Raw genomic sequence first — 12,641 nt, forward strand, 5'->3', positions numbered from 1 at the left:
CTATGTGAAGACCTGGCAGCCGATGGGCCTTTTCAAATGGCTCTCTTTTATGTTACTAACCATTTGCCTGATGTGAGTTAGAAATCCGTCGCTGTGAGCATGGAGTCCATCATATATTTATAGCCCCTCGGTACATGTATGGTGGTCTCTTAGAACAGTAAAGGATGGGTCATTTTCACGAAGTGTCCCTGTACCCCTCCACTTCCTTCCCCCTTCCTACCCAGTCCTGGATCTGGCATTCCCTTCTCCTCCTGCCCTGAGCCTGGATCTTGCAGCTGTACCTTAGCATTGTTCATTCTTGTGCTCCCCCCACCCATCCTTGGTCTTTTATTATTTCACATTCTCTTCTCTCCCCACCCCAGTCTTTGATCTTTATTTTGTAATGGAACCCACCTTAGTATTCCTCATAGCATTAGCTTTCTCCAGTTGTCCTGATCTATGTGTGGCCACTGCACCTGATGGCTCCGGAGGAGAAAGTGAGGCAGGTGACTTTGTGTAGCCTTTCCTCATTTCAATCCAGTTTACTTGCATCTTGTGACATCACTTCCCTGATGTCATAGTCCTCCTCAAGAATGAAGAACAGGGACAGCTAGGTGGCGCAGTGGATAGAGCACCCGCCCTGATGTCAGGAAGACCCGAGTTCAAATTCGGCCTCAGACAGAGCACTCACTTCCTGGCTGTGTGACCCTGGGCAAGTCACTTAATCCCAATGGCCTCAGCAAAAAAAAAAAAAAGAATGAAGAACAAAAACAACCTTAGTATAGGACCAATGCTTAAAGCATGATGCCCCCTCCCCTTTTTCAAACTGGTTAGCTACATGAAAGCAATGTGCTTCTGCTGCTAGCCTTTGGTTTGACTTAGGGAAGAGGAAAGGATTTCTCAGCCCTGACATACGATTTCAAGCATTATCTCCCCCAGTATTGGTTTCCAGCTGTTAGAATGCATTTTAAATTTAGAAAGAGAAGTTGGTTCCTAGTTGGACGCTGCAAAATGATCATTAGTCCAAAAGATGATAAGATGCAATAGCATGGCACTCAAGCCAGACCAGCAAGCACCCCCATAAGTCACTTCTGTGAATCACTTCTCTAGGTGGCCATTTGGCTCTGTAGCCTAAAAGGCCCCAAACTTGTTATTTCTTATGTAGGGAGAATTCTTTAAATCTGTCTGCTCTCTTCTCCCAAATAGAAAGGACAGCGATTTCTAGCTTTCCAACTGTTTGATCTTGGGCAAGTGAGCTAACGTTCCTGGTTCTCAGTTCCTTCGTAGGAAAAAGGAGGGGATGACATTAGGTGACCTCTTATATATAGCTCTCTCTTTCTGACCCCAGTTTGCAGGAATGTGTTGCAGTATTTCAGGAGTCCCTGTGGGCATTCTCCTCACCAGTGCACATCAGATCCCCTTCTACATCTCAGTATGTGGTCTTCTGATCTATTACAGGCAAGGAAATAATTAATGATATAGCAACCAACCTTTTAGTGGTGGTGGATCTCTTTGAACTTACTAAAGCTGGGCCTTGGATGATACATGCACAGTCTTGCGATTATAGCATCATAGATTTAGAGTGGACAAAGAGGAGATCGTAGAATTAGTCATAAAATATCCCTGAGGCCATTAAGTCCACCCCCCCTTTCATTCTACAGTGAAGGAAATTAACACCCTAGGATTTGGGCCCTGCTCAATCCAAAAGCATCTATTAAATGCCTACTGTGTATTCTCAGGCACTGTGCCAAGAGCTGGGTACACCAAAATTAAACAGTCCCCACTTACCCTCAGGTAGATGACATCCTAGCTGGAGAGAGAACATATACGTATTATAAAGTTAGGTAATAAGAACATACAAAACCAGATGTAAGATGGTACAGTGGGAGAGAGGAAGAGGTTGGAGTGGCCGAAGAAGGTGGGGCTCAGCTGATCCTTGTCTCCAGGCTTGGTTAGGACCCCAAAGATTTGCTTCTTTGATCACAAGGCTTGCATAATACATGGACTGGGCTAGCTGACTGCTGGCTTTCCCTGACAACCCTCTGAAGTCGGTGATTTGTGATGCTGGGAGATTTGGCCCACCCCCATGGGATGTAGATATTCAGCTTTGGTGGTTTCCTAACAGGAAGCTCTTGAAATGAACTGTCCAATGGGTTTCTTGGGTACTAATGTAATAGGACTGCTTCCATCCTTGAAGGCCTCAACTATCTCTATATTTAACATGGGAGGACATTTCTGTCCAGTTGTGATAATGGAGACCTGAATTCCTTTGGAAGTCCTCTTTTCCATTGTCCTTGACGCACCCCCTCTGCATCCTCTCAGCCCTGCTCCAGCCTCTCCTCCTTCCAGGCCTCAGACATGTCAGGGCTCGGTAAATCTCCCTGGCCAGATCACGCGTTACTTTCTGATGTATTATTTCCAAAGAAAAATGACCAGTTCTCAGACCTTGAAGAAGTGGCATTTTCTGTTCCCAGTTGAGATCATCTTGTCACAAGGAAGGCACATAAGGTTTCTTTCTTTTCTTCTTGTTGATAAGTGAATCAAATTCAGAAGGTACAGCTGATAAAGCACGTCCTTGTAAAGTATAGCAAGTCATTGTCCAGTGATGCTTCAGTACCCTAGAGAATATCATATTTCAATGCCCCCTTCTGAAATGGCCATTCCATATCTTTTTGGGACTTTTGAAACTTTCCCATTTGTAATTATTTGTTGATTTCATAACTGCCTCCTTTCTCCCCAGACTGCAATGGGACACTGCTTCCTTGTTGTTTTTATCAACTGAAATGAATTCAAAATAATTTTTGGTTTGGGTGACTTGTTGAGAATGTTACTGAATCCCTTGATAATTAGATATATTTCAAGGTTAAGCAGAGCTGGGAACTACTGGTCCCTACTGAACATTCATTTTGCAACTTTGGCCCTCTGTACGTCAGCTAAATTGTAACTATAAACTCTGCTTGTTAGATAATGTTTACCACTTTGGTTCAGGAACAGGAATTTCTGTATATTACAGTTAGAAGTCGAGGGAGAGGGTTGAGTATTTTATTAACAAGCCTAGGCAAACCTGGAGTCTTGATCATGTCCCTGAGAGACCTTGTGGGGAAATCCAGGACATGGGTCTACAAGTTGTCAAGATGGATCACGAAAAATAATTACAGTGGATGGAGAAGAAAGGTAAATTGGGGTGCTAAGTGTTGGGGTAAGAAGGGAAGAGGGAAATGGGCAGAACTGTTTGATTTTGGTCAAGGGGTAGATGGAGAGAGTCGGGCTGAAGTTGGGTGAGATGAGCGAAGGAATTGTGCAGAGTGGGAGACTGAGTGAGAAGGAAGTACTGACTTTTTGTCCTCTGTGTCTTTGCCCCTACTCTCTTTCCCTTTCTTATTGTCTATTCTCTTGGCACTTTTTTCCTTCTTTGTCTCTTCTTTCTCTCTTCTCTAATCCACCTCTGGTATCAAGTCTCGCAACTGTTCTACTCACAGTTCTTATTAAATTTATTGTTTTAGGCTGCTTTAATTTTTAAATGTTTATGCATCCTACATACATGTATAAAAACACTTAGTTTAAAACCATTGGAGTGAAACCAGAAATGAATATTTTGATAAGGAGACATGGGGAAAGATAGATAAACTAACCAGTATATATTTAGACTTTACTTCATTTTGATTAGATTGGAAAGTATAAATGTGACAGGAGTCTTCTAGAATAGCCCTCTTCTGAACTTTCATGGTGGTGAGATTATTATCAAGTTAGAAATTTAGCTCATAATTTGCTTGTTATTACCCAGAAAGAAAGGAAAGCTAAACATGCAAGCTGCCAACTTGTTTTTCTCTGACTCTTTCTCCCTCTCTCTACCTTCTCTCTTTCCCCTGTCTTTCTCCTTTCCTCTCTCTCCCTTTTTCTGTTCCTCTCTCCCTTCCTTGTCTTTCCTTCTTTCTCTCCCCCTTTTCTCTTTCCCTCTTTCTTTTTTTTCCTTTTTAATAGTTTTTATTTTTCCAAATGCATGCAAAGATAGTTTCACCTTAGCAAAACCTTGTATTCCAAATTTTTCTCTTTCCCTCCTCCCCAAGCCAGCAAGCAATTCGATATAGGTTAAACATATTTCCATATTTGTCATGCTGTGCAAGAAAAATAAGATCAAAAGGGGGGGAAAACAAAAAAGGGGGGAAAAACCCACAAGCAAACAAGTAACAATACCAAAAAAAGGTAAAAATGCTTTGATCCACATTCAGTCTCCGTAGTTCTCTCTCTAGATGTGGATGGCTTATTCCTTCACAAGTCTATTTCTTCCTCCTCTTTCTTTCTCCTCTCCCTCTTTCTTTTTGTTTCTGTCTCTATCTTTCCCTCTCTCTCTTTCCCTCCCCTCTTTCTCTTTCCTTCTTTCTCTTGTCCTCTCTTTCTCTTTCTCTCTCTTCTCCATCCTCCCCTCCCTGCCACCTCCCTTGCCTTTATTTTTGGCTGTCCAAGTCTCACAATGAGTGAATTTTCCCTCATCCCTGAGTTGTGAAGTGAAGGGGAGATAGGAATGTAGTTGATATTTTCATAGGGGCTTTCTTTTTACCTTAGTAAAACTCTGAATGGCAATGCCTTGCCTCAAACCTATTATTTTTGGGAAAGTCTACTGTGATTTGCAACAAGGGAAAGGAGTGTCTTCCGGCTATTGGGAATGATTCACTTTTAAGTATTTTTTTGAAAACAATATTTTGAGGATGTCCTAAGTAACTTTTTTCCTGAGAGGAAACATACTTGATGGAAATGAAGGTTTTCCTGCTTCTGGGAAAATTACAGTAAAGATCAAATCCCATTCCAACAAATGGCATCTGAAACTGCAGTTCTAACAGCAAAAATAGAAAGTTCTAGTCAGTACCTTACTTGTTCTAAACTCTATTTAAAACAAGAGAATTGTGGTACTGTAACTTTGAAAGAACTGGGACGGTACCTTGGGGTTTGTTATAATAGGATTTGGCCTGTATGTTTTCTTTTTAAAAAATCCAATTTGTAAGCTGTGGATTACAGACAGATCCAGATTTCTGGAAGTCCCAACTACTTTGTTAAACTAGAAAAACAAAACCTTTTTGGGCTCAACTCCTGATTATTAAGAACATAATTTCTCCAAAATCGTGGGAGATGATATGACGGTATCTTAGTAGAGGGATAGATTTTTAATTGGGAGGACCTGATTTCAAACCCTACTTCAGACATTTAATTTAATAACTTAGTGGCCCTTAGACAGTCACTTAACTTTGTTGGTGCCTGAATTTTTTCGCCCACAAAATGGGGGTGATAGTAGCATTGATCTCCTGAGGCTGTTATGAAGATCAAATATGTTAATATAGGTAGAGCACTTTGTAAACCTGAAAAGGGAATGCTGACTCTCACTATTAAGGCAACAGGGACTTCAGAATGAGGGACCTGGCTGCCAGCTGCTTAGCCACTCTGCTGGTTCCACCTTCCTGATTTCTAATCGACAAACACATGTTAAGGGCTTACTAGGTGCCAAGCACTACGTGCCCAACACCAGAGAAGTTTCTGCCATCAAGGAGGAATGTAATTCTAATGAAGAATGCAACATGCCTTCTAATTTGGGGCCCTCTCTGGCAGACCTTTCTCCTCCTTGATTTGCCCATTAAGCATCACCACCTGGACAGTGTTGCTTTCTGCCTCCTGGACTGTGCTCAGACTTGGGCTACGCAGGGTCTGTGTGTTCTCCCCTGCCTCATTGTTCCTGTACTACTGTTCTAGTCCAAGGCTCTTCCCCCACTTTTCCCCTCTCCTTTTGCCTTCCCTCTTGAGTTTATTTATTTATATTTATTTTTTAGCTTCTTATTTTCAGAACATATGCATAGTTTTCAACATTCAGCCTTGCAAAACCCTGTGTTCCAAAATTTTTTCTCCCTCCTTTCCCCTTCCCCTTCTAAACAGCAAATAATCTAATATATGTTAAATACGTGCATTTCTTCTAAACATATTTCCAAAATTATCATGCTACACAAGAAAAATGAGATCAAAAAGGAAAGAAAATGAGAAAGAGAACAAAAAGCAAGCAGACAACACCAAAAAAAAGGTAGAAACACTATGCTGTGATCCACATTCAGTCCCCATGGTCCTCTCTCTGGATGCAGATGGCCCTCTCCAGCATTACACAGGTTTTTTTTTTTTTTTTTGATTGCCAGTCTCTTTGTACATCAGCTCATGTTGATGACCCCCCTCATTAGTCTATGACTTCCTTCTTCTCCATCCTCTCTATCTTCTAGCTCTTTCTCAGGAAACACTCCTCTCACTACTCTTCCTGGCTCCACTGGAAATGATCCTTAATCATGACTAATAAACAACTAATGAGTCACCTGTCTCAAGAAAGAAGAGACGCCTCAGTATTGGAAGTGATATTAGATAGAATAATGGACCATCCAGCTCTCAGGCCCTTCAAAATGCCCACAGAGATCTCCTTCTATTCATTTCATGCTTTCCTAATTAAACCTGCTTCCCTTCAAGCATGAGTTCAAGCTAAATTAAAAAAACAACATTTCCCCACAAATTTCCTTTCAGGCAGCAGTGATCTCTTTCTGCTTCCTCTTGAACTCTTGGCTGCATGCCCCTTATGCCCACAGCACACTGGATTCTGGAGGCTTTTGATTTGTATCCCTCTCTTGTTTTCTGCCCTGTGTTGTAAGTCAGCTTAAAGAGGGATGAAGGGACCAGGCCTTACTTGTATAAAATGCGGAGAATTATACTCCTGCTGCATCAATTCCATTGGGTTTGTGGGAAGGAAATGCTTTGTAACCTAGAGAGGGCCCTGGAAATGTTGGCTGTGTGCATCCATGGCCCTCATTTTAGGCTGTTCCGTGCCTACTTCTGGCTATCTCAGAGACTCATGGATCTAAAGCTAGCAGGGACTCAGGCTTAGGCCCTTGAAGTGACTTGTCTAAGGTCACACATTGGATTCTAGCGAGTAGTGGAGTCAAAATTTATGTCCAGATCCTCAGACTCCAAGTCCAGTCTTCTGTCCCACTGTACAATGTTCCCTCTAAATTTGGTTGCTTTTCTTTGTTGTAGAGAAAGTGATTGACTTGATGCTTTCATGATGGCCTTTTGCTGTAAGGATTCATTTTTTGAGCTCCTTCATGGTATGACGTATGAGCCCCTGGGAGGGCTTCAGTGGTTTGGGCACGTTCAGAGACTGCAAATCAAGAAATGTTTCTGCTTGTCATATGGCATGGGGACATGTGCTGCCCAGCTTGATGGGAATAATTGATTCCAGGCATTTCTTCAAAGAAAACCCTTGGGAGGCCTTCTGTGGTATGCTTTTCCACCTGGTTGTGCAACTCATTTGGTTTGCCATCTTGTTCTGACTGCAGGCCAGCCTATGCTCTCAGAGTGTCCAGGTCCCAACTGCTGTGGAGGTGGGTGGGCACACAGGCTATTGGACCCTCTCTCTCTGGCATTTCAGAGATTTTATATCCTTTTACTTTCTTCTTGAGTATCACCAAAACAGAAGCTTGCCAGGAGATGACTTGACTAGCCAAGAATCTTCTCTCCTCACAAAGCACTAACTCTTGAGGAGGTCTGGAGAAAAGCAGCATCAAAGCCTTGGGGTGGAGAGAGCATATATGTAAAGTCAGGTCCAGTGTTAAAAGATGGAAAAAAGACCAAAGATCTCTAATACATGACCTTAGCTTGCTATTATTTCTTCTTAGACTATGAAATCAATGTCCTTTCCCTACTTCTCCCTACCTGTAGCCCCTTTCAAAAACAAATGAATCTGAAGGCAGAAAATAGAAATAAGAGCAAACATTCTATGGCAGGCAGATTTTTATTTCTGGAATTTGTTGGGCTGGGCAGCAACATCTCCGCCTTGTGGTGAAGGGAAGGAAGAGGCTTGATTACTGGGCATCCTAGGGTCAAGAGCGCAGCATCCTACTTCTAATGATGGCAAGGGCAAAAATGGGAAAGCTGGAGGAGAGGCACCAAGACTAGGAAAGAGGGGAGTATTAGGGAAGGGGCAGAGTCACAGTTTCAGGTATAGAACCTGAGAGCCTGAATGGCCTTTGGGGGTGATCCAGCCAGCCAAGAGGAAACTGAGGCCCAGAGAGAAGGGACTTTCTCAATGTAATGCAAAATTTTCATTTTTTCCCCCAAAGTTACCTTTTGTTAAATGGAATTTAAAATGGAATACTTAAATGGGAACATCAGAGGGGGCAGTGAGGTACAATGAATACTCAAGGAGGCATGGAGTCAAGAAGATCTTGCTAATGTTCCCCCTGAGATTCAGTAGTGGTCATGTGACCCTGAGAAAATCATTTAGCCTTACAAAGTTCAGGTCTTGTCCTTATTTTTCATTCCAAACCCCATGTCTCCCAATCCCCCCATTTCAATTCAATTCACCAAACCTCATTCAGTGTCCCTCATAACAACACTCATGTTTTGTCATTTCTACAAAATATTGAGCTCATGAGAGTGATCTCTGTATATATAGAGGGTTTCCTTCATGAAGACACGAGAAGGAAGCAGGTAGACTTTTCCAAGTGGTTTTCTGAGGTTGTCCATATCTTTATAGTCCTACAGCTAAGAGAAATCAAGAGATTAAAAAGATTTAATTTAATTTAGCAAGCATTTATTGAGTATCTCTAATGTGCAAAGCATAGTTCTAGGCAGTGGGAATACAAAGACAAAGGAGAAAATAGCCCTACTTTCATAAAAAGAGCTATTTATTTTCAAAATATATACAAAGATAGTTATTAACATTCACTCTTGCAAAACCTTGTGTTCCAAAGTTTTCTCCTTCCCTTTCTCTCACCTACTCCCTTCTCCCCACCGTCTTCCCTAGATAGCAAGTAATCCAATATTAATTAAACATGTGCAATTCTTTTCTATATAAAATAGCCTTGCTTTCAAGGAGTCTCTATTCCACTGAAAAGAGGTATAACATGTAAATGGATGGAGTCAGTGACTCAGTGATAAGAATTTTTGGTTTTGGACGTAATGGACCTCAGTTGGATTTCTTGCTCTCCTATCAATTACATGTCTTGGATACTTTATCTTTCTGGATTCCATTTTCCTTACCTATAAACTTGAGGTTATGCTACATGATCTTCCTGTTCTCAATCTGTGATCAGGTGACATTTTAGGTTTTATCGAGGAGAGAAAGATCCAAAATTACCAGGGGATGAGAAAAGAACAGGGAAGGCTTTGTGCAGGAAGTGACTCCCAAACTGACCTTTGAAAGAAGGAAGCTAGGGATTCTAAGAAGTGCAGATGAGGAGGGAGAGAGCTTGTATAAAAACTTGTAGGCAAAAGACAAGAAAGAGATGGAAAACTGAACAGGAGGTGGGCTAGTTGAGCTAGATGAAGGTTCTTTTGCTGAGTGTTCTGGTTAAAAAGGCCGTCACTAGGGTGTGAATAACCAATGTGTTTAGTCAGTGGAGGTCCAGCTGATCAGAAATCCACATCTTACAAATTTTTTTTCTTGAAAACCATAGTCAAGTGTGTGTGTATACTGTTAGCTATTTAAAATATGGATTTTTAAGGCAATAATATTAAAGCAGTCCCCAAACGAGTTTAATCAACTTCATAGCTACAGAAGCACACAGTTAAAGGTCATCGATTGATTTTGATCAAATCCCTGAGAATAGCACTAGGAAATCCATAGCACAGACAGCTCTGGATGACAGTGGGTATGGGCATTCGGCACCTGCCTCAATTCTGACATCAGTTTGCAGTATTGAGGGAAGCTTTTGACTTCCATTTCACTTAAATAAAGTGAAATGGAAGTGAATAAATAAAGTGAAGTGTCTTCCTTGAAGACAGCATGATTTTCCATAGAATTAGGTGCACTCAGTGAAGCTCAGATTTGACCAAATAGCCAGAGAATTAAAGGGTTAGGCCCTTCTAGTATGTTAGTTAATGTGTACTAGTTAAGGAGGCACCCCCAACAGTTAACATTTATATAGTACTTTTAAGTTTGCGAAATACTTTACAAAGTCCATTATCTTACCGGAGCCTCACATCAACTATGTGAGGTAGGTGCTGCTAGAAACTGGTCTGCAGAGAAGCAAAGTGGTGCACAGCTAGCTAGTGAATCATTGAGGCAGGATAAGCACTCAGATCTTTCCTTTCTAATTCTAAATTTAGCACCCTGCTAAGGAAACACCCATGCTGCCTCTTTCTTTCTTTTTTTTTTTTTTTTTAAACACCATGGAAACCAGATGCCATAGAACTTAAAAACTATGTAGACTTCAGGAATTTTTTTAAAAGCTCCTATTAGTATATTTAAAAAATACTAAAAGGTCATTCCACATTGTACCAAAATTAGCTTTATATTTGGCCACATGCAGATAAGCCAGCCACAGGGAGATGGACAAACTAGCACCGGAGTTGGGGCCTTTTTAACTCTTTGGGAGGCAACTTAGTAGGAAAAAAAAAAAAAGGTCATGTGGATCAATGGAAATTGCTGCATCAGGCTAAGAATCTCTCTTGCTCATGAGCTTTAATGAGTTGTATATTTGGAGATACTTTGAGGAAAAGCAAGGGATTGGCCAGCTAAAAAGACCAAGCAGAAAAACTCAATTCCTGTTTCCTCCCTTTTCCCCCTCCGTCCCAAAGCATGTCACTTCTTAAGATGAACCATGAGTAAATGGAGGATAGACTCAAAAGGAGCTGGGGAATCTTTGGTAGTTTCCTTCACATTTAGGCTAGTGTGCCAGCTTTGGGACTCTGAAGTTTGTTTATGAAGTATAGACTTTGAACTGGAAAGGAGCTCTGAGGCCATCCAGTGCAGACCCACTACAGAAGATACTCAGAAATGATTTGTTGACTTTTCTTGTATTTATACTTTTCTTCACTTTTTGGTATTTAAAAAGGCATGCACTGGGGAAAAGCCCATATACAATCCATGTAGCAACCAAGTGACAGATCTAGGATTCAAATCCAGGGCACTGGATGATCAGTTTAGAGCTGGAAGGGACCTGGAAAATCACGGAAAATCAACAACCCCCCTCATTTAAAAATTTTTTGATAAAAATTTTTGTAAGATTTTGTGTTTCAGATTTTTCTCCTTCCCAAGATCACACAGCTAGTAAAGCGCCAGGCTTGGGATTCACCTGTGTACATTCTTTCATTCTAGGGGGAATGTCTTTCTTTCACATCCACACCGGGATGTTTCCTGTTGAGGAGCCAAGGGCAAAATGGCTATTTCCCTTTTTGCTTTGAATCCTTACTTTCCTTTTTGCTTAACCTTCGGAATTGATGAGTAAAATGTTGAAATTTAGAAGGCCATTTCCTGGTGAAGTTGTTGAGAGGAAAATATAGTGCCACATGAAGAAGGAGAAGAAGAATGCAGTAGATTTCAGAGGTCACTGGTAGGTTGAAACTACAGTTCCTAAACACTAGTAGTTTTTTATCGGGGATCTGAATAAATTTGGTCAAAGCTAAGTTGAATGTGGAATATTGCATAGGCAGTATTTATTTTACTGCTTATTATGAAACTGACAAATTCTATAGCTTCTTAATTTTCAAATAGTCTTCTCGGACTTTTGGGGATAGATAGATATCAATACTTTTAACTATTGTGGATTATGTGACTTGTATCAATCAAACTCTTGTTCCCTTCTAACCAAACAAGTAAAACCAATCCATTCATTGCCTTGGTATTTGTAGCATTCTGTACCCATAGCCCCCATAGTCTACCAAAATAAGGATTTCTTTTTGGCAAGCTTGATGCTTGCTTGCTACCACTTATTAGCTAAATGACTTGACAAATCTTGTCCCCTTTTGGATCCTTCCGTGCCCTCATCTCTAAAGTGAAGGGGTGGGTTATATGATCTGTGAATGTGGTAGGCTTCTTTGATAGAGCTAAAGATCTGGGAAAATCTTCAGTTTTCAGAAGACAGGGCAAAAGATATTAATCATATGAAAAAATTTAGAGCTGGAAGGCATCTCAGACATCACCTCATCCAAATCCTATATTTTGTAGTTGAGGAAACTAAGGTTCAGAGAGAGGTTAAGTGATTTGCCTCATAAGTCATCTTGGTAGAAAAGTCAGCATTTGAGGACAGCTAGATGGTACAGTAGACAAAGCTTTGGGCCTAGAGTCAGGAGGATCTGAGTTTAAATTCAGCCTCAGACACTTAACACTTATGAGCTGTGTGATCCTGGGCAAGTCACTTAACCTCAAATATCTCACCAAAAAAGTCAGAAGAAAAGATAACATTTGAACTCAGGTCCTCTTAGTCCAGATCCATCATTCGTTCTTCTGCCGTTCTTCTGCCATTCTTCCCTAGTCATCAGTTACAGCAAACATTTCAAGAGATTAAAAATCCACCTTTATTGTATTTCTGTAAGAGACATAATGGCCTGGTGGTCAGAGAATTAGATCCCAAATCAGGAAGACTTGTGCTCATACCTTACCTGTGACACTTGTCAAGTCATTTAAGCTTACTGAGACTTGGTTTCCTCTTCTGTGAAATGGAGATAATAGGAGTACCTATGTCACAGGGCTGTGGGGAGGATGCATTAAGATAATGTGTGGAAAGTGCTTTGTAGACAATAAGATTTAAAATCAATAATTAGGTTGTCAAAGTTTCTGTATTTGAAAAGGCACAAAAAAGGAAAAGCTCACTCACAATGAATCTGCCAAAGTGGATGAAACCAGGCCTGATTCATATGACAGG

General features: G+C 41.0%; 1 protein-coding gene across 1 annotated transcript in view; it reads left to right on the forward strand.

Moving 5' to 3' along the window:
• Nucleotides 1-2,911: 2,911 nt before the first annotated feature.
• Nucleotides 2,912-12,641, forward strand: part of ATP11C (ATPase phospholipid transporting 11C (ATP11C blood group)) — a 157,427-nt gene continuing 147,697 nt past the window's right edge. The window contains 1 exon segment of the mRNA XM_074278585.1: nt 2,912-3,153. Within this exon segment, the coding sequence (XP_074134686.1) occupies nt 2,947-3,153 (207 nt within the window). The 5' untranslated portion in view covers nt 2,912-2,946.

This window comes from Sminthopsis crassicaudata, chromosome X, assembly GCF_048593235.1.
Source record: "Sminthopsis crassicaudata isolate SCR6 chromosome X, ASM4859323v1, whole genome shotgun sequence".
Classification (NCBI taxonomy): Eukaryota; Metazoa; Chordata; class Mammalia; order Dasyuromorphia; family Dasyuridae; genus Sminthopsis; species Sminthopsis crassicaudata.